Genomic DNA, 22,231 nt, shown 5'->3' with positions numbered 1-22,231 from the left:
ATGCAGTACAAAAATGTAAAGTTATCTTTTTGGCATATTATCTGTACTGGCAAGAAACAAAAAACAGAATAGTTATTTGCTTTTTTTCTTTGAAAAAAATCCAAAATCAACTAAAAAGAAAACCCCCAAAATAATATTTTTAAAAAACAAACCCCAACCTGCCAAAGATACCTAACTATTATGGTTTATGCTAAATCTTGCACAAAAACTCCATGAGAAAAATACACCGATAGCAAAATAAGTAAAAAGGACCTGCAAAAAAGTAAGGAGTTTTACAGTCATACTTTTTTAAATACTTCGGAACGCATATACAGAAGCATCAGCATGAAAATACTTCAATATTTTACTAGAAATGCTAACTTCATACAGTTTCTTTATTTAAATATCTGCAATTCTCAACTCTAATAATACTGAAAAAAACTGATCTTTTGTTTCGAAGGCTCTGTGAGTGTCCGTGACACCGTTCTGGTTAAAACGGCCCCATCTCCAGGTCACCTGAATCAACGGGGCCAACTTTGTTCCTCTGATAAGAATCCATGTCGAGTCCTAAGTAGTTCAGTTTCTGGTTATCTCACCAATTTCCCTCCCACACATAGCTTTCAGCCCAACTACTTCTCTACTAGCTCACTAACTCTTTGCATTGAAAATTTTCCCCTTAAAGCAGAACTGGAAACCCGTCTGCCTCCCACAAAAGGATATCCCGCTTCCTACAGGCCATATTTTTCCTTTTCATCCTTAGTCATAAATACATTAAGGCCAACATAACAAAAAAAAATCTCATAAGCACTGAAGGTCTCGGCAAATACAAAACCGCAGCACACCCTGCTCCGTGGGAACCTGCTGCCACAGTGACCTACAGACTGGACTGATTGGTTTGCAAGTTTCTACGCGTATCAAAACTGAGATTGTTCCTTCTCTCCTTTGTTTCAGTTTAATCTCTCATCTGCGCATGTGTATAAAGTTTTTTTTCCCCCTTTTCGCTCTCTCACAGCCGGCTCTGTCAGTTGTTACCCTGTGATTGCTGCAAGGCTTTGTGCATGGCAGCGGAGGCAGAGGAGGGTTTGATCCAGGGGACAGTTAGCAGGGAGGAGGTGGTGGTGGTCGTCATGGTAACCTGAATCATCTGCTCGTTTTGTATCAGTCTAATGAGGGTTTTGAGACGTTCCAGTGATGACTGAGTCCCTTTCTGCTGGGCCAACAGGCTGGTTTTTAGCTCTAAGCATTTCTGTCAAATAAAGAGAAGGGGAGAGAGAAGGGAAGACTGAGAATACATTCAAATTGGTGTCAAACATCTCTCCAAACATCCTTTTGTGTCTTGAGTGCACGTCCTGCTCAAAGGAAGTATATTCTCCTTTGGGGATAGCAAAACCACAGCTTAACGAATGGAGTAATCACCAGTGCTGCATACGCTGCAGCAGCTGTCTAAGGTAACAATATTCATCCCAGTCCAAGTGCATGCAAAGGAAGTTTCCAGCCTCATCCTGTAGACAGCCTGGCAGAAATGCCTTCTCCAAAGAGATTACTGGCACGGGATTGTAATAGCTGTATTACTGGAAAGTACCGAATGCACCAGCGAGGTCTCTAAATCTCACCAAAAGGCACTGATAAACTCTTGAGGGATAAACCTCACCATGATGCACTTTGTATGTGCCACACATTTTAGGGAGTCAGTACTGTGAAGATGAGTTGATCTCTCTAAACACAATGTCCATATCCTTCTGGCAGAAAACTTCATCTAAGACACTACTGTTATACCACTGCAGTCACAAGAAAGTCATCTTCCTATGGGGTGGTCAAACCGCACCCCACAATCACTTGAAACGTTTCATACAAACTTACATGAAAATGAGCTTGACAGCAAGAGCCAAACGGAGGCATCCCAAATCTTCCTCTTAGCATCATAGAAACATTTAGGTTGGAAAAGACCTTTAAGATCATTGAGTTCAAACATAAACTTAATGCTGCCAAGTTCACCACTCAGCCGTGCCCGTAAGTGCCACATCTACATGTCTTTTAAATACCTCCTCTTCTCCAAGAAGAGATAAAGAAGATTCAGTAATTCTCCTTTCCCTCCCCAGCTTCGTGCTGCTGCAGTTAACACCCCATCCCTTGCACTATCAATTGGCCTGTGAGGGAGTATGTGACAGACCAAAAACCTGAGCCTGCCTGCTAGACAGAAAGGGACAGTGGCCTCTCTAATATCTGAAACCTCCTGCTTTCTTTCTCCCAGTGGGCCTGGGAGTCTGGCAAAACTGGTTACTTGTCTGCAGATTGCTCCTCCTTGGCTATGGTCCAGACTGCCTGGGGTTGGGGGGAGCCTCCAGTCCTAGGGACACAGGAAATGCTCACTTGAAAGTCAAGGAATCGTGTGGAGCTGTTTGGAGGTTGGTTTAGACAGGTGAACTATCAGGTGAAGGATAACTCATGTTCTGTTTTCACCAAATAATACCATTCCACCTGTGGTGTGTATAAGAGTGTTCTCTTTAATGTAAATCTCTGTTAAGGCAAATGTCAGAAATGAAATTGCTCTATGCTGGAGCACCTTTAATTGCTTTTATTCTTTCAAGTGGATATATCTCCAATAAAGATAATCATCAGCTGATATTGCTATTTAAATAAGACAGTGTTGTCCACTGAAAGAACCTGATTCTGCTTAGGTAAAAACCTTACTGATTTTGGAAGCCCTGACATACACCTGATAGCTGACTGCATCCCCAAATGCTCTTCTTTTTCTGAACACCTCATCCCACTGCACTGTCCTACCTACTAAAGATATTCTGTACCCCAGAGTCGCTCTTCATACATATGTGTGTTTCCATTAGTGCTGATGGTGGCTATACACCCTTACAGGGAATATTCCCCACTGTGATGTCTTTTAATAAGTTACTGCTTTTCCTTCCACTCTATTTTAAATGTGATTAATATTTTAACATGCCTCCTCTGGATAACTGAAATGGTAAAACAAGTAGTGACCAGTCACTCCTGTAGCTGCCACTTTGATTTTTCCAGGGTAAGGAAGTTTCAAATATTTATTGAGACTGCCATGCAAGCTAACAGCTACCCCTTATGAGTGGACTGGAGGTGGGGTAGCCCCAAATAAGTTCCTTCACCTATGGAGGATAGGAATTATGGCTTTGAACTCAGCCCGTTCATTGCTGCCAGAGACTGGTCCTCACAGCATGGTATGTGCAGGAGACATCTCCAGCCAACCTTTATCTTTGAAACGAGTTCACAGAGAAAATGATTGTCAATTCATTTCCAGTCACGGAGAGGTTTTTAAACATTCAACCCCTGAGACAAATTTCTACCTAATCTCAAGAGTTCTGAACTAATGGACAAGCAGCTATGACTGGAGAACATGCTTGTGGCTAAACTTTTCACCTGGAGAATGGAATTGCCTTAAAGTCACTGAGCAGATCAGAGCTGTGTATGGCACTACAAGGAAGACAGTCATGGCTATTTTGGTTTTTGGGGGTTTTTTGTGTGCAACAGGAATTCAGGTGATTTTTCCTCTTCATCCTGCCAAAGCAGCTTGCTTTTGTGCATAAAGGAAATCCATGTTTTTCCTCAGAGAGAGAAACACATTCATGCTTGAACATCTGTAGCTTGGGAGCATAAATCATTTTCTAGCAATAAAATATCAGTTTTTCAGGCATAATTTCTTTATAAACATCTCTGCAGGAGACTCTGTGTCCCCATTCAGGTCCTACCTTCACTGCATTGTTGAGAAGTCGATCTTTTTCTTCTAACTGTCTATGCTCACTCTTCAGCTCACTGCTTCTCTTTAATAACTTTCGCTTCTCTTCTTCTTTGACTGTGGAACAATAAGATTAAGGATGCAGAAGTTAAGAAAAGGACATATGGTAAAACTGTGCGCTTGACAACACAAAGCAGAAGCAGGTATTTTGAATGGTGAGTTTCAGGTCTCATTAGCCTTTTGTCAGCACGTACAGCCAAATAAATCTGGAGTTTCTGCTTACATGCACGTGTCTATGTCAACGGCTAGCACACAGGACAAACCTAAAGCTATACTGCATCTTTGAGATGAATTAGAATTAATCCTTGGACTACATGTGGTCCTGGAAGTCTCCAAGAAAGAGGTGAGTGGTATTAAAGAACAGGTCATTCACCTGGAATGGCAATAGGTCAGTAACCCTAGCTGAAAAGCACCATCATAACAATACCAGACCTCTGCAAAGCTCCTTACAAATATGATCTAATGCCCCAAACACCCCATTGTAAGAGTACAACAGGGAACTGAAAAAGAGTAATGGTCAATGCACAGATATCTTAAGACATCTGATACTAATGACTGTGATACCAAATAACACTGAAACAATTAGGAGCTGATATTGCCGTAGTTTCTGAGACACTAATCTAGCTTTGTGCTACATACCCAATTACATGGCTTTGCCTAGCCCGACTGAGGTTCTCTGCCTCCCAGCCTGATATGATTCTGCCTCAAAATTCCTTTTCAACCCTGTCCCCAGCAAGGCACCACTTTCATGATAGCCTCTTCCATGAAGTTCCTGAGAGAATGATCTCAGCATCCTCAAAGAGATAAGGTAGCAAAGGAGCAGACCGAGAAGGGAAGAGAAAGGGACCTGCTGTTCCCAGGTACAGCCCTTTATGGCTCTTTTCTTAATAATGCCATGATACCTGGTAGCATTACAACACCACTTTAATATTAGTGCCATGAAGGATTCAAATGGCATTGCCTGTCACGAGCAGGGAATTCCTTGTCAATAGCTATATTAATCCCTACCTGTTTTATGAGTAACATAGGAGTGAACAATAGCCAGAGTTCCAGTCCATGGCACATTGTCATCTTTCTTTAACACCTGTAAGCCCAGGGAACAATAAAAAGTTAGAACTCCATAAAGATGTGCATTAATATTTTTCTTCCTCCAGCCTCACAGCTCTGCAGGACCAGATCTAGGGTCCTTTTCTCAGAATTCACACGCTGAAAAGTAACAAGAGAATAATTTAAGCAGCAGTCTCCATCGGGGCTTACTCCTTTACACATCACTATAAACAGCACTAGCAAAAAGTGCTAAAAGGGGGTTACGGATCCTCTGTTTCTTGTTGCTGTTGCCAGAAGACATTCTTCAGCCCCCGACAAGCAGATCTTCATGCTCTCAGGAGGGTTGTCTACTGACCATGCAAGAAGTTGTTGGTCCATATGAAAACATGACTGCACATATCTAACTGTGGGCTGCTCTGCTCTCTGCAACTGCATGCTAGAATTTCCCCTTGACATTTTCAAGGGAGCATAACAGTGATCTCAGTGCTAAATACAAAGGACTCTAAGGCACAAAATCTAAGCCTCCACTCTACAATTTAGTGACACTGTATTGTTTTAGTAATTGTTTTCTTGTTCATGCAATCAGCATTATTCACAGCAACTAGACAAATTAGCATTTCTGACATGGCTATGATCAATAGCTATGTGTAATAAATGATTTAGAGAAAAGGGAGTGTTCTCCTCAGCTTTCAGATCCACTGGTAAACAGAGTCTGCTTCTGACACTGACTCTCCCTCATCTATGAGATTTACATTACTTGTCCAGCAACCTTATATACTGGTGGCTTTATTGTAAAGAAGGGAAACAAAGGAAATGAAGAGACATTTTAAAAGGACAAACCTAGCAGATGCAATTACAGGGAAGCTAAGGCACACAGTGTATGTTCTAACTCTAGTACAACAAAAATACCAGAAACAAAAGCCGCAATCTGTACTAAACCCCTTTCAGTATTACTGTAGTTAATGTGGTTCTCTAAGGCGTGATCATAAGTTAGATTAGTTTAGTGGTACACAAATTCGAGTCTTCTCTTCTTGGTGTGCTACGCTCCATGAAGCTTACCTTCTGTTGGCACTTTGGACAGACCCAAACCCCCTTGGGGGCAGTTTTGAGGGGCGGGTCCAAGCAGTTGAGGTGATAGGCTCTGGGACATGTGCCACAGGGCTGCAAGTTAACGCCACGTTTGCAAGCAGTGCAGTGTTCATCATGGTGGATCTCATTCTGCAAGAGAAGAAGAAGGATGGCTTGGGTCAGGGCAAGCCATTGAGAACTTCTCTCTGGACAGCATTCACAGCCACTATTGCAGCAGACAGGCTCATTCAAACACAAAATCTAATTGTCAAAAGCACCCTGGCCACTGTAGAAGAAGACAGAAGTAATGGTGTATGACAGCAACAAACACAGACAAACAAAGAGCCAGAAGCAAGTTCCATAAATTGAAACAGATAGAAAAATAAAAACCAACTAATCAAACACAGGAGGGAGTCGATGAATATAGGCAGCTTGTGATGTAGAAATTATTTCACTTGGTTTTGATAACGTGTCACTCCAACACATGCATCACCATGTGCAGCTCTATTTTGAAGCATGGATCAAAGTCAGTATGTGGATCACTTGTCCTTCAAGTCCAAAGCAGAAGGAAGCAAGCAAGGAAAAGTTTCTGGGGAAAAAGCACAGTTCCATGTTTTATGGCCATTGCCTCACAGAGCAGCTAGGAAAACAGGATGCTCGAGTACAACCTTTTGCTATGTACCCTCTTTTGTCAACTCCTCTAGAGGGCTCCTCTGTCCCTCTATTCTCCCTGGCACTAATTGTTCTCTGTTCAGACTCTCTCTGACAACCTTTCTCCAACAAGACTGATTAGTACTTTGTCTGAAGCAATATATAAAATGAACTAAGACTCATCAACAAAGTTACAATGTCATGTAGTAAATTGCTATGCTAATCTGGTGGCAACGTTAATTACTCTTTGTATAATTAAGTGCATTTTAATAAAGGAGATACTGATTTTGAAACTCTCATGGCTTGTGAATCATTATAAAAAACCCCTGAATTCTCCTAGTGCTTTTCCAGGAAGGAGAATAATGATTTTGTACCTTTGTTAATTCCAAAAGCATATTTTCATTTTTAGGGATATTAATCATAATGTTTCACGATAGTTTTAGTCAGGCTTATATCCTGAATCCTAACTCAGTCCTGTCAAAAAATCGCTCTGCAAAATATTACTCTTTAGAAATTACCTGCTCAAAAAGTCTTAATTTTAACCTCAATGTAAAGAGATTTAACCTATACAAACTAGAATGGTTACTCATTTTTCTTAAAATTTTCATTAAAAGCACAAATCTGGACTAGCAATTTCTCAATCAGTGGATTCTACAAAGGGACTGAACTCAAGCCTGGCATAGGAAAGCCCAAAGGTTCATCTGTTTGAAATTCTAAATGGCTGAAAGACTTTTTAAGTGGGAAATGTTTCATACAAGCAGTATGAAAGGCAAAGAGAATACTGCAGTTTTGTACCTCAATAGAGACTACAATAACCAGAAGCAAGCACTGAATTACATGGGGATGAGAAGGACACTGATAATACACAAATTCTGCTACACATACCTTCCAGAATGGATCCTCATTTGCTAGCATATGAAAGAAGGGCAGAGAACAGATTAGTGGGAAATACATTGCTGCCATGAATGCTAGTTCTCAGCTACAGGAGTGATTTTAGTCAAGCTGTGACACAGGAGATCAGGACATTGCCAGAATTAACGTGTGCAGGAAAGAATGCAACAGCAAGCAGTGGAATTAGCATCTGAGATTTAAAAATTTACATTGCAGGAATCCTGCGCCTGAAGATCTGATGCTAAAAAGTCATTGTATGAGAAGCAGAGAATCAGTTTCAAATTTTCAAAAATTTTCATGCAGACCTCCTCTCTGCATGTCACTAGTCCAAAAGTCTTTCTTACGAACTTTAGCCTGATGGGTGATGAACAGTCTGGCCCTGAACCAGCGAGGCACTTAAGCAGGCGCTTAACTCGGAGTATGAAAGTGGTGCCGCTGACTTACCGTTACACATGTTTAAATGTTCAGCTGATTCATGGCCAAAGTGGTCAGCTACTTGTGCAACTGAGCTTTAAGTTATCATCAACCGTTTATCATCAAATTACTCCCACCCAAATAGCCAAGATTTTCTGACCTTCTGATGAACTGAGTCTGTAGTGATTGCATTCACAGCCTGGTAAGAACAAGAACCACCAGAGCTCACTTGGAAAGCAGGCCAAGCCTTTCATAAAAATATTGGTGAAATTCATCACACTTCGGTCCAAAAATAAAAAGCTAGAAAATGTTAACAGCTTTACGGAAACTGCACGGTGGGTTGTAATTTTTGCTGCTGATTTGTAAGAGGCTGGTGCACCCTGTCCCAGTGACAAACATCTGATGGAGAGGCCTTTGTTTGGATTAAAGTGGAGATGATGAAACTGATACTTCTGTCCTTCTTCAGCTCGCTCTCTGATCACAAATGGGAATTTAGCTGCCACAATGTGATCTCTTATATACAGACCAACCTGCTGCTACACATTTGTTTTTACACACGTGAAGATGCAGACGCATTCACATCTCACACACATGTGAAAAGAGGAACGTAAGAATGAAGGAACAGCTTCACTTAAGTTAGACCAAAGGTTACAAAGCCTGGGGTCCTTTGCTAACAGAACCCAGTGCTGCCCCTCGTGCACAGAGTGCAAGAACAAGGCAAGCGCTGAGTAAATTCTTCTACTCTGTAAGTATCCTTCCAGACACTAGCAGTTTATGGACTTCCCTAACCTGGAGTTTGCATCTTCATTTATATTTAACAGCCTTAGTAAGATAGATTCTTTTTTTCTCCCCATAAATTTGTCTACTTTTTCCAACAATTGTAGCATCCTTTGGCAATGAGTTCCATAATCGCAGACTTACAAAATCTGTAGATGTCACTTCATATACACAAATACACACACAGAGATCCACCACAATATGACACCACGATTACTCAGGGGATATAAATGTTATTCAGATAAACAGGGGCTTGATAATTGAAGAGTCTTTTCTACAAATGATACATGTCAGGGGATGTGACCTCATTTCAGGTAAGACATTTTCAGATAAATGAATCCTGATTAATTGACATCTTGCTGAAAATTTACAAGAATTGTTCTCTGCTGCATTTCTAGAAATGACAGTTGTTTCTGATACTTCATAGGGGTTTTTTTTAGTTTGTTTATTTCTCTTTTCAGCTCACTTCTACTAAAAAGTTTTAAACATTTTAAAATGTCCACTTCTGCCTTCCAGTTGCTGAAAGATTAAACTGAAGATGGTTTTTTTAAGCAAACGTTTTATAAGAGAAGGGGCAGTCAGCTCTGCACTGAAGGCTGGCAAGTACACCACTGTGGTGCCAAGCTGTCTGGGACAGCATCTGCCTTCAGTTCAGAGCTTACAGATCATCTAGCACAACAGTGCCTCGTGCACATAGCTAATAAACCCCTACAGAGGCGGGGAGTTCTGCTATAAAGAAGTCCAGCTTAAAATCGTCAGAAGATGCAGAATCCTAGCACACATTCTGGATGCTGGGAAAACCGAAGATACAGGACTTGAAGAGGAATTAACAGTTAAGGAGAGTGCTGATTTCCAAGTGGCTCTGAGACAGCTGCATCACTGGAGCTCTGTCACCTGCCTACTTCCACGCAAACGAAATGGCAAACCCATGGCAGGAAGGTCAGAGATATCAAACCCAAACTTAAACGTAATCCACTGAGGGGCTAACAGCACAGCTTGCTAACATTGCCATTTTCTTCTGGTTTTCCCACGTGTTTATATGAGAAAAAACAAGTGCTATTGCACGACAAATAATAAATTTTAATTTTAACTTTGAAGATAAAACTAAGCCAGAAATAATGTTGGTTTGCTTTTTTTTTTCCCCACTGGGGCTCACATGAGCATGGGCTCCTGCTAAGAGGCATGTCATCATAGCTGTTTGCTGTGTAACAACCTCTCTTGTCCTCTGAGACCCTATGCATTAGAGGCATATGGTAAGTAGGCCGATTGTCTGCATCTAGCACAGGAAGTTTTGAAGGCAGACAGAAGCACCGCTGCATTTCAGCTGCTGATCCTGTGGCACAGGAATTCAAGGCAGGGCCAGGAAGGTGAATCTCAAGCACTAAACATGACATTTGACAGGAATATCAAGCAAACACCAAAAAACCGTCAAAACTTCACGTCTTAATTCAAATTATCCCTGTAAATGCTCCTAATACTGAAATAATATTTGGCTTAGAAAAAGACCTGTCTTCCCTTGCCTGTAAGGCACGACAGTAGAGCCTAAGTTATAAAGGCAACATGAGGGCAAGGACATAATCACCTTTCTTTACCGCCTTTCTTTACTCTTCTGAAATGCAACTCAATCTTCTCACTTTCTCTCTTAACATCCTACATGGGCCTCCCCTGAAGAATTAAGCTCTACTCAATGTTCTCCTTCTTTCATCTCCCAACTCTTTGCCAACTCCCAACTCTATAAGTTGCACGTTTTTCCTGGAATGAGCTTCTTCACATGAGCTGATCATCATCATCCCCAAATGGCTCCTCCGAATTGTTCATTCTCAAGGCTTTTACCATGAAATTTTCAGCATCTGAAGTTCCTATAAATACAAGATTGGAAGGCATCTTCAAGGCCATCAAATCTAGATTTATGGCTCCAGCTCTTGGAGACAGGAAAAACTGTGTGGTTTTTCAGCTGTTGTTTTTAAAGCAAAAGGTATGGTAAATTTCTAGTCCTTGAGGATGGACAGCAGTTTCTTAAAGCTGATGAAAAGCAGCAATGAAAAGCCCAGAACAGCAATTATTTTTTAAATCCCAAATTTTCAGTATCTATTTTGAAGCACTTGGGGTGGGCAACACTGCCTTCTTCAATCAGTCCTCTTACTGCATGGTGCTTACAATACTAGAGAACAGATTTTCCACTGATTGCAGGGACTTTGGATCTGTTTCTCTACAGTTTTGAACTTTAGCCTTATCCTTCAATTGTTTTTGCAGCAAAACCATCTATTTTCACTGCACACTAAAAAGCGCAGGGACCTTACCCTATGGTACCCTAGCAGTAATTCATATGAAATCCTACTAATAAATATTTAACATGTCATTAGAATAGCAGTATATTCATTTTAAAATATGCTTACCTCTTGTTGAAAGGAACAAGGGGTTATTCAAATAATTTGATGCAAGGCGTTTCCGCTACAAGGGAAAAGAAATCAACCACAGTGTCATTGAAAAGTGCTCTTGTTGACTCTTACCATTTTACATTATCAATTTCCTTGAGCTCCCCTCGTACAGAACCAGCTATCCAGAAGCTAGTTCTGTGACTTAAAATATTTGTTGCTAACCCCCAAGACAGCCACACAAACAGTTGTATTATTTACCTTTCTAACAATTCTTCACTAGAACACTTTGATGCACACTAGATTTTTTAACAAGAGAGAAATGGAAATTGCAAATTTTATTGATTGAGTTCCAGGACACGTTGCAAAGGTCAGTAAGAGCAAAACAGCAACCGTTAACTCCAAACCTCGCAGATAAATAATGTTCATAAAGGAAAAACTGTGTAATAAACTGTTGCTGTGAGATGACATCTTTCTTTGCGTATATAGAAATGGTGATGAACTTTCCACCAGCAGAAAAGCATCACTACCTTCTGTGACACTTACCTAGAGTTCGTAGGAACATACTTTGTTTGCAAGCAGTGTATTAGGGCCTAAGCAAAATACTTCACTTTCAGAAGTTAATATGTATGACCTCTAGGAGCTGGCAGTGATTTCAATCTGCTGAGGTCACCAAAGACTTTCAAACTTGCAAACACAGACCACTGGAAACTTGACTGAGATGTTTAACTAATTTAATGCAGCCCATCGCCAACTTGTCAGATGGTAAAAGCTGTTGGTCAATAGCAAGTCGGGCTTCATTAACAGTCTATGTAACCCCTAATTGTTTCTCTGAACCATCCAATACTTGTACAGCAGGACTGGAAACAGCACCATTTTCCTCCATTAGATATCATTAGACTCTGCTTGGAGGAAAATTAGAGGGATTTTGCTAATAAATGATTTATTCTGTGGTGAGTAAACTGTTCTCTTATACACATGTGCCTGCCAGTCTGTGAATGAATTTTGAATTGATGTTTCTTCCTTCAAAAGTACCCAGCCTGAAACTTAACCCTTTCTTATGGAAAAAAAAAAAAAGCTATGGAGGGTGGGAAAACAGAATGGTATCTCAATTGTTTTTTTTAAAGAAAAAAGCTTTGAAAAGAAAAAGCACAACATTTGAGTGAAGACGTAAGACCGTGATCACATTTCTGTAATCAAGGAAGTTAGCATCACCACTACAGATGCTGAGCTCCTGCCGTTTTGAGGGGCGTTGGCAAATAAAAAGTCTAATTTATATGCAATTTCAATTTAAACAATCATGAATTAAAGATCATTCAGCAGACTAACCGTAAATTAAACTGCACCAAAATGCCTGAAATGCCACAAAATACCTCAACTCACTGATTAGCAAATCAATCTGAGCAGCTAATTGATCAGAGAAAAACCATCTGCCTCCATTTTACTTGAACAGCATTCCCCATGGTCAGTAGTTAATGACAACTCCTAATGAGGACACAGCTGATCAGCCACAGGACTCTTTCACAGACATTTTTTTCTCCATGCCATCTTTCACTTCAGGATATGCTTTTGAGAATAGATATAATGAGATGTATGAACTAGGGGTGCATCAGACCTCCTCCATCACCTCCTCCATCCCTTCTCCAAGACAACCGAGTTTCTCGCAAATGCTGATCAGACTATGCCACAAAACTCTGCTGCATGTATTTAAACAAACTTATCAGGACAAAAACGTGTAAGAGGAGACACTAAAAAATTTAATGCTAGCAAGGCTAAGGTTCCTGTTGTGTTAAATAATGGATGTATGGACATCAATATTTGCTCTGAAGAGGTTGCTAAAGAAAACTGGAGGAGTTCTAAGAATTCAAGTGCCTTGAGCTTCTCTGGAGTATAAAAATCTCCAATATTTTCAAAAAAAGAACAATCAAGCCACTAAGCAGCTTGACTACAGCGGTGGGTTTCTTCTTAGCCTTATCTGTCTGCTGTTTGGCAACAAACATAGGAATGTGAAATGTTGGCATACCAAAAATTCTGCATAGCTGATGCCTAAATAAAGAAAAGTCACTTTCTTAAGGATTAAAGAACTCAGAACACAGACAAATCTTGCTTAAATGGAGAGCTGGCTGCAAATCAGTTTCATTTCTGTAGGAAGTTCAAATAGTAACCCCAAACTATGGTGAAATTTTAAAGGTGGTTTTAATATGCTGAATAAACGTCTGTATTCCAGTTCAGAAACAAAGAAAAAAAACAATTTCAGAAAAAGTTAAGTCTATTTATATGCTGCTTTTTACACCAGGTTTTCAATCCAATATTATGTAGAACCAAATTTTGCTGCTTCCATAAATGGAACATCGTAAGCGTAACAGACAACAGAGATTATCCAGCACATTTTATTTTTAATTATGCATTATTATATTTATTATGCAGGCTTCCATACCCCCTGCAGAGCACACTGATTCTTAAACCAACACATCTCCCTTTTATGAATGTCACTAATAAAAAAAGCAAAGTTCTCCATTTATTATTTGGCACATAGGAAAAGAGAAATAGCAATGCAAGTTTGAACATAATGCAACACTTCTGTTCTTCAGTCCTGACCTAAAGGGATCGTCTGCGTGGGTGAAAGAGTAATTAGGTCCCACATTAATTTAGTCCTTTTGGCCTTTATTAAAACTAAGATGAATTCTAGTTTGAAGAAAGTGATGTTGTGGGGTGAAAACCTGTTGCTTAGCTACTGAGATGAGATTTTTTCTTTCTTTTCCACATCAATATATCTTTACAAGTAAATGTGTGGTTCTGCATTCATATATACTTTTGTAATAAGAAGCACTTAAACCTTTTATTGACATGACATAGAACTGTGGTAAAAAAAGTGAATGATAAAATACCTCTGTTTCCAAGAGTCCACTGTAGGCTGGATTTGCTGTGCTTCTTCTCTTTCTTTCCTGACGCTTGCTCTGGATTTCTGTAACCATGGAAAGAAACATGAATTGTGTGTTTCTCATTCATCAGGGAAAAATGTAGATCTAACTTGTTAAGCAAGACGCTCTTACTCTCAGCCCCTTGGGCTTTGTGTTCAGTTTCAGTTTCTAAAGTATAATTGGGTTGCATCAGCATTGATATTTGCTGCAGTTCAACGTTTGACATTAATAAGCTTCTCCTTGTAAGATTCAGAACACAGGCATTTTTTATTTTTTCCCTTCCTCCAAGGTGGACTTCTGCTGCCCTACAAGATTTTTATTATGATCCCTTCAGACACATATTCAGCAAGCATCAACAGAGAGCTTTCAAAATATTATCAATGTCTGTTATTAACAAAAATGAAGCATTTAAAGAAGTTAAGCCTTGTAATTCATATCAGATGAAAGCATAGAGATCCTTTTAAATTTAATTTACATTAGTTTTCCTCTGCAGAGGTTAGAAACAGCACTGTCAGATTCAGTTCTAACTAGGGCATGATGATTTATCCATCCAAAAATATACACCTTTACGATCCTGAGCATGGAAAATGTTGTTATGTTACATGTATTTGTGTCACTGGAAAGAGCAGCGCAAAGACAGGCTCATTGAATTGCAGTCCTGTTTGGAAAAGGGTGAAACACTAGAGAACTCCCTTCTGCTAAATGGTACCACCTATTCAAAACGGTACTTGCTGAGGATTGCATTTAACAACAATTAATCACGTGCATACTTCTGTAAACACATACAGAAAGAGTGAGCGGATTCCTGGCTCACCGAAATCTGCAGATTGAATGTTACTTTTACCTGAGCAAGGATTTCATTTCCGTCATATGGAATTTCTTTTTCCAGCTCTTGACGTAAGTTCAGAACGGTGAGATTATTATCACTATGTATTTTAGAGTCTAATTTTTATTTCAATAATAAAGTAAGAGCAGACCTAATTTAGCAAGGAGAGCCACCCAGTATCCATCCCATGACATGAAGTGCGCACAGCTGGGCTGATGCTTTATTCTAAAATGCTTCCTATTTGAATATTGTAAGGCAACGTTTAGACTCTGGACTGGCAGAAGCACTAGCCCTTCAGCCCAGAGGACCAGGAGTACACCCAACAGAAACTCAGGACATCATCTGGTTCTGCAGAAGGTCTAGCATCTTTCATCAATGTCTAAGCTAAAGAGGTCTATCTCAGAACATCCTCAGTGCCAGAAAATGGCTTTCAGGATATCGAGCGCTATCTCACATTTGCAATCCAACAGTAAGATACAGTCCAACTTTCAGGTTGCTTATGATACACGGGAATAGGATTTCCGACACATAGTTCTGGGTTCCAGGCACCCTTTCCAAATGCTGATCACTTCCCCACAGAGTAAAAGGGGCCACATACCACTTTACATGTTGCTACAGTAAATGGTATTAGTATTGCTGGTTGTGTCTTAGACACAGTGCCCCTAGAGACAAGGCCAGTGCTCTGCATGGATCTTGTACTGCCCTCAGTTCCAAGACATTGATTTGAAACTTTTCATTCATGAAGGACTATTGGCTAAGCTACCACTCTTGGAGTGATAGATGTATCAGAAGGAAACTGGATAGACAAGAAAAACAGAAGAGCAACTACTTGCATATTCTGGCTGGGTTTTCCCACTGGCACAGGAGCATGTCACCTTTCATGCTCAGAAGGTGTCTTCTCCTAGGGCAATTCAAAGAGTACAGGCAGGTCTGTATTCACAGCTGACATGAGCTAGACATATGCTGCCGTGAGACTCAGGGAGCTATGCAGAATCTCACTACCAAGAAACGTGTGATTCAAGGCTCTACCGAGACGTGCGATAAACACTGTGGCTGCAGCCACTGCCAGCATCTTGTTAACATCCTCAGTGCTATGCAGAGTCCAAGCTGGATGATCTTATATGGGTAACAGTTCTGTCCCCCTGTGAAAGTATCTCCTATGAAAGGCTTGTCTGGCTAAACTGAAATCATCATACTGAAGCTTCCAAACCCTTTGGCACCCTCTGAAGGGAATCGGGCCTCAGCAGCAGGGTATGTGCTAGACACAGATTCAGTAGCCTGCCACAGAGCCACTGGAAGGGAGATGATTGTTCTTGATGTCAGTGTCAGTTCATGTAAGGGCAATGCTCTCAAAGCCAAAATCTGTACGAAATGTCACAACAGAGGAAACACGTGCCTTGATGCTGGCCAAGAAATGGAGGAAGTGGACCTCCGCTAACTCTTTACTTTGATCTCAGCAGTGTGAGCTGGAGCTGTGGTGCTTGCAGCCAGGCTCAGTAACCCACCCTATGTGGTCAGTGAACCCAGGGCTTGCATCACCTCGGCACCCTTGTGGCAGTGTAGGGAAAACACTGGAGTTTGGGCAGCCCAGGCTTAGCCTTTCAGAAGTGGTCACAGGGATACAAGATCATGACTTTTCACTGGCCAAGAAAAAGAAACAAAGAATTTGAGACAGCAGAGTTCTCTGTGTCCATAACTGGGCCGAGTGTCTTCACAAGAGGACTATGATGGATCTGTAGCTCTCTGCCCTTTTGGGTCTTGGGTTTAAGACAGAACTTCTTCAGTACATGCTCTCACCAAGGCAACAGAAATATTTGATGGAGTCTGAATCACACATGTGGTAGCTACCTGGAATGCAGCTTTGGAAGAGGCATCGCTATGGTACAGAGATAAAAGCTGGCTGGGGGAAAAAGTAATAGCAGTGGGAATAGATGGAAATAAAGACAGAGAGAAAGAGTAATGAACTGAAAGAGCTCTAGGTGTACTCTACCCTCTGCAGCCATCAGGGAGGGAGAGCACAATTTCAGCACTCTATTTATGGAAACTGTGCACAAAAAAAATCTGTGCTTGAGTATGTACATCTAAGAGTGTATTTGTAAATAATCACACCAAGATAGAACAGAAACATATGCTGGTATACTATCTTTTTTTACTTCTACTAAAATGTATTGTGTACATTTCAAAACAGGGCTTAATAAATTAAAAATAAGTAACTTGTTTCAACTGATTAAAACGTTCCAGTAACCTAGCTGAAAATATTTCAGGGGTTTTATTTTGCTATGGTAAAAAAAGATGTGCACTTTTACAATGACATGAACTGAAGAATTCTTTTAAAGTTTTTTGTTTGTTTTTTGTTTTTACACAATGGTAATGCTAAAAGGTGTTTTAATAGTCCAGAGAAAGAGATTTAATATGCTACAACCACGCACTGCATCACAGAATTGGGCTATCTTATTCCTTAGTTTATTAATTTAATAAATACAACCCAAAGAGAAAAAATCTCTAAACTGTAATACATTTGACAGAGATGAATAAATTTGAAGATAGCTTTATGTTGGAGGCAAAGCTTCAATGAGCTGCTGCCTTCATCAATAAACACTCTGTATGTTTATTCTGTGAAGCCCATAATAACAATTTATCTTCAGTGCAAGCCATACCTTGGCAGAACGTCAGCCAGTGGAACTAGTTGTGTTCATTTACTGGTAAAGGCCTCAAAAGATACCTCGTACTTGGGGCTCCGCAGAACAGAGCGCTTTTCCCAGTGAGGGAAAAGATGCACCTCTGGACTTCAGGTGGAAAGGCTGCTAGGCTGATAGAGAAATCCATATAGAAGTGGATCATAGCTCTTCACCACAAAATTAATGAATAAAATGAAGAAAAGCAGTAACACTGTGAATTAATGATACCGAGTGAATAAGCTTTTAATGACCCAATCTTGATACAGTTTAATTCCAAAAATGTGAAATTGAGAAATACATTAGAAGTACTAAAATAAACTGAACTGTGTAATGACCATTGCTTCCTGATACATAGCAATGGCTGATAACCATAAATATGACATAGCACTAAAATAATAACCTTTAGCTTGTGAAAGCTATAAGGGTATTTTTGACAGTTGTAATCACCAATACGCATGAAGAAATACGCTTCCATAGTAAATAGCTCTTGGTGGAAGCTATTTATTTAAAGCTAGTAGGAATATTAAAAGTGAATTTGTCTGAAAGAATTGATTCTGCAGGATTAGTATTGTAGCAGTTAGGTTCAAAATGTGCGTCTCCACACTTACTGTAGAACAAACAGAGCAGAGCAGTACTTGGTGTTTTGAACATAAGCACTAAATCCACACAAACAATTTATTAGTTCCAATAAAATCAAAGGGTAGAGAATTATTCAAAATGAAGTTCTCTCTGTTGTAAGTATAATTTGCACTTCAGCATAATTTCAAATGTTGTCCTATTTTCCTTAGACAAAGAGAAAAAGAACCAGTCATCATTTGCACTTTTTGGATTACAAATCTTCTCCTAAAATTGCTGTAGCTTTTTAATTTCCATTTCAATCCATTACCATTAAAGGATTAAAAAGGCCGATGGCTTAAAGTTTCTTTAAACTGCTTTCAAATTCTCAGTCACTGGGACATTAAATGGGTTTCTAAAATGCAGATTTAAAGAGGAAAGACACTGAAAAAAAGCAACAAGACCCACAGAAAACCTGCTGCATATGTTGAGGAGACCTTACAATTAAAATGCTATTTTCTACCTAATTCACAACCTCTCTTAAAACCAAGGAACAGAAGCACAGGGAATTTTACTAAAAAAGAAATCAAGCTGTAAAATGGTAGATACCTCTTGAGTCAGCAAGGTATGTAAGTACATGCCTTACTTTACAGCACATAAAAGTTAAACTCAGTGCACTGGATATTCCTAAGTATTCTGCTGACAATGGTCCATGGGATGGGTTGTAAATATCAGTTATCATTAACAAGAATCATTGTCAGCTGACGCAGATATGAGATTTTTCTCCTTATACTGGTGGAACTACACCAACTTGTATTAGCTGAGCAAGTAACTAAAACACATCAAGCTGTAGACGTTTTCTTAAAAATAGCTGTATCATCTCTGTCCGTGAGAACTAACCCATTCTGCCAAGAAACCCCCAACTCATCTCATACCACTGTTTGCTGAGCAAACTCTTTTTTCTCCCTCTCATCTATGTTTTCAGAAAGCCAAAGCTGAGGGAAAGAAAAGTACAAATATGCTACCTCTTGCAAAGTATTTTTGGAAGGTTGGAAAAGTAAACTGAATACCGTGCGATACTGCATTTAGTTTATGCGCAGTATTTGTTTGAATTCATATTCAGAAGGCTAGGAAGGCATGCTAGCACCTCTCACACAAAAGCAGGATCACACTGGAAGTTTAGTTTTTGGCTAAACAGAGGGAAGGAAGTCTTTGTGAGAGGTGGTTTTCTCATTTGCTTAAAATCTTACGAAACAAATGCCAGATTTTCATCACTATTTTATATGTTCTGTGGAACTCTAGAGATGACAGACGGTGAACTTGAAAAATGAATGCCCATCTCACAGTGGGAAAGAGGAGGGGGCATGCTTGCTACGGATCTGGGTAAACATCTTTGAACCTCATTGATTCTTTAGCCAGATCAGTGCTGGTCAGAGCCTTTGCAGGCTTTTTGCTTCAGTATTGTCCTCCAGTTGTTAATATCCTTTAAAGGACCATGATGACTGAGTAAGCCCAAATGCTTGCTTATGCCAAGCCTGCTAGTGCTGGCTGCAGATGGGAGGCAAATCAAAGTAAGGTCACCCATTATTTTGAGGCTGAAAAGCACAATTGTGCATAGAAAACATTTAACCTGATTTTCATTGCCCTTCAGAGGACAGAATCACCAATTCCTCTTGGCTACAGAGCAGAGCAGCCAAGAGAAAAGATTTCACTCAAAAACTGAACTGTAAACCAACATGTGCCATCTTACCTTCCAAATGTTCTGTTGTAACCAGTCCTAATGCTACCATGAAGGCAATTTTCTAAGGAAAAAATAAACAGGGGTTAGATTTTCTACTACAACAACCATGGTAGAAGTAAGTAAGTAAATAAATCAATACAGAATTGACAGAATAAACCCAGTAAAGGTCTTTTAGAAATGTATCTTATTGAATGCATAGTAATATGAAGAACTTTAATTGAATATTTGCTTCAGATATGCCTAGTCAGTCATGTCCTACTTGTATGACTATATGCACTTTAGCAGTTCAGAGCCTTATGAAGCCAGTGCTGTACAACTACTGATTTTATACAGTGCATGATCAAAATTCAGTCAATTCAATCAATTCAACTTCACATCAGCTGCTTTGTTACTCCACTCTTTAAAGAAGTAATTGTGTATTATTATTATTATTACTATCTGGACATGGCAATGCTTTTATTGGATGTGAGCGAGCTGTATGAAGTAAAACAAGATATAATACACTTCCACTGAACTTTACAACACCAAAGAAGACATCTGAAGCATACTGAAAGCCCCCTCACGCAAAACAAAAAGCTTTCAGAAATTTCTCTTCCCAAGTCACAAAGAAAAAATCACATGCATGAATTCTGAAGAGGTACACTGATCCAATTTTTTCCCTCAATGGTGAGTGAACAAACATCTTCCACTGACACTGGTGAACTCATCTTGCAGTGAGGAATCTGGTCTAAAATATTACTCAGAATTATTTTACACTATATGTGCACAAAACACACCTGCACACTAACAAGTCTTCCAATGCAGCAACAGGGCAAGTACTAGAGCAGATTAAATCTTCTGTTAGTGATTTTTATTGGGAAATTTTTCCTTGCAGAAGAAATTTTCCTGAAGTTTTTAATCCATCTTTCTGATCAAAAACTCAAATTCTTCCGTGTTGTTCCAAACCCAAACTGAACTGAACTCCTTGGTTTGAAGTCACGCATCCGGGACCTCAGGGATCTCTTCCTCTCTCTGCTGTACTGAACAATCTTGATGGATTCATGTTACTCAAGTGGCATTTTCATGAGGTGCAATTCCACAGGAGAGACAATCTGACTAGAAAACCTGAGCTATTAGGAAATCCAAGCATGGCAAAGCCTACAATCCAACTCTGATAAAGCATCCAAAGACCACAGGAAGATGCAATTATCATACTCACCCAAAATAAAATGTGTAGATTTAGGGCAAACTAAAATATAGTGTTTAAGTGGTAGAAGGTCAAAACATTCTGTTTCAATCAAACAAGTGTCAGGAGAACACGTTTCAACACTTACAAGTCAAAATTAGTTTGACCTTTTTGTTTTGTGAAAAGCCTGACAATTCAGCTTTTCATTTCAGTTCAGGAAAAAAACAACTAGTAAGTCACTGGAACTACCATTTCCTTTGCAATTCTGACTTTCCCATAGTAAAATTGTGAAGCAAGCACATCCTCATTTTGTAGATGAAAAGATCTAGCTATGGTGTGCGTTCTTCAAAATCTAAGGGTCAGAATTGGACATCTATATGCCTATCTGAAAATATCTCTGTCAAACAGGTGAACTAACAACCTCATAGGACAGCAACATTTTCTTTCCACAATCTCCCAGTATGTACCTTTCCTTGTACATTAAAAAATGGTGATGTTGAATTTCATCACTGGCAATTTAGATATATTCATGCTACATTTCTGCCTTCTATAACTGTAGTAATGGCAACACGTGTTCATTTGCATGTCAGACCTTGATTTCAATAACATTCACTCCTTACATGTCTAAAACACCAGCTAGACACAGTGGGGGCTCCACACTTGAAGGGAAAGAGGAATATTTGATTCAAGATCCACTGTGCAGATCTGAGAAGAGTATTAGTCAATTGAGCTGAATTACAAGCTTCACCTCACCCCCACCAAAAAGTAACTTTGTGGTAGCACTCTGAGCAGAATAACAACATTTAGGTATAGAATCAGAAAGCTGGAACAGTTATCGTGTGATTGTATTTTCCCAATGGAGCACAGAATGACTGTATTACCCAAAGATTAAACTGTAGGGGGAGCACACATTTTCTGACATCTAAACTAAAATTATTTGAGTACTGGAATGCTCGCTAAACTATTTTCTCTCTTCATACTAAAATTATTTCAATACATATCTAATTAAATGTAATGACAGCATACTTGCTTAACACACGAAGAGCCCTCATAAATGGACTTGATAATTATCTCACTAGTAAAGACAGGAAGGGTTAGCTTTTATAGCTATTTGGAAGATGGTTCCTTTATAAAAATAACAGTAGAAGCTGTATTCTTTTTAACAAGCATATTATATTAACAGCATATTTTTTATGAATTTTGCTATTTCACATTCATGCAGCTCGTTGGATTCAACTCAAAATACTACTTCCGCTGAAATGCTTTTCTTTCAAATATCACAGAGTCTATTGTTTCTCCTCTGTGCAGGAATCCACAAAACTGAGGCTTCAGTTTCTCCAGATTTTCAATCCAAGCCTAACACTA

General features: G+C 39.6%; 1 protein-coding gene across 2 annotated transcripts in view; it reads right to left on the bottom strand.

Annotated features, from left to right (window-relative positions):
- Window positions 1-1,000: 1,000 nt before the first annotated feature.
- PHF21B (PHD finger protein 21B) overlaps window positions 1,001-22,231 on the bottom strand; it is a 167,837-nt gene continuing 146,606 nt past the window's right edge. For both annotated transcript variants that reach the window (XM_074152327.1, XM_074152335.1), the window contains 8 exons: window positions 19,711-19,762; window positions 13,869-13,945; window positions 11,002-11,056; window positions 7,409-7,431; window positions 5,864-6,022; window positions 4,766-4,841; window positions 3,711-3,814; window positions 1,001-1,225 (listed from right to left, as the gene is read on the bottom strand). In XM_074152327.1, coding sequence (XP_074008428.1) covers window positions 1,001-1,225; window positions 3,711-3,814; window positions 4,766-4,841; window positions 5,864-6,022; window positions 7,409-7,431; window positions 11,002-11,056; window positions 13,869-13,945; window positions 19,711-19,762 — 771 coding nt within the window. The remainder of the gene's footprint in view (window positions 1,226-3,710; window positions 3,815-4,765; window positions 4,842-5,863; window positions 6,023-7,408; window positions 7,432-11,001; window positions 11,057-13,868; window positions 13,946-19,710; window positions 19,763-22,231) is intronic.

Source organism: Numenius arquata, chromosome 1 (assembly GCF_964106895.1).
Source record: "Numenius arquata chromosome 1, bNumArq3.hap1.1, whole genome shotgun sequence".
Lineage (NCBI taxonomy): Eukaryota > Metazoa > Chordata > Aves > Charadriiformes > Scolopacidae > Numenius > Numenius arquata.
Note: the sequence above shows the minus strand (reverse complement) of the source record. Positions and strands in the feature narration are given on the sequence as shown.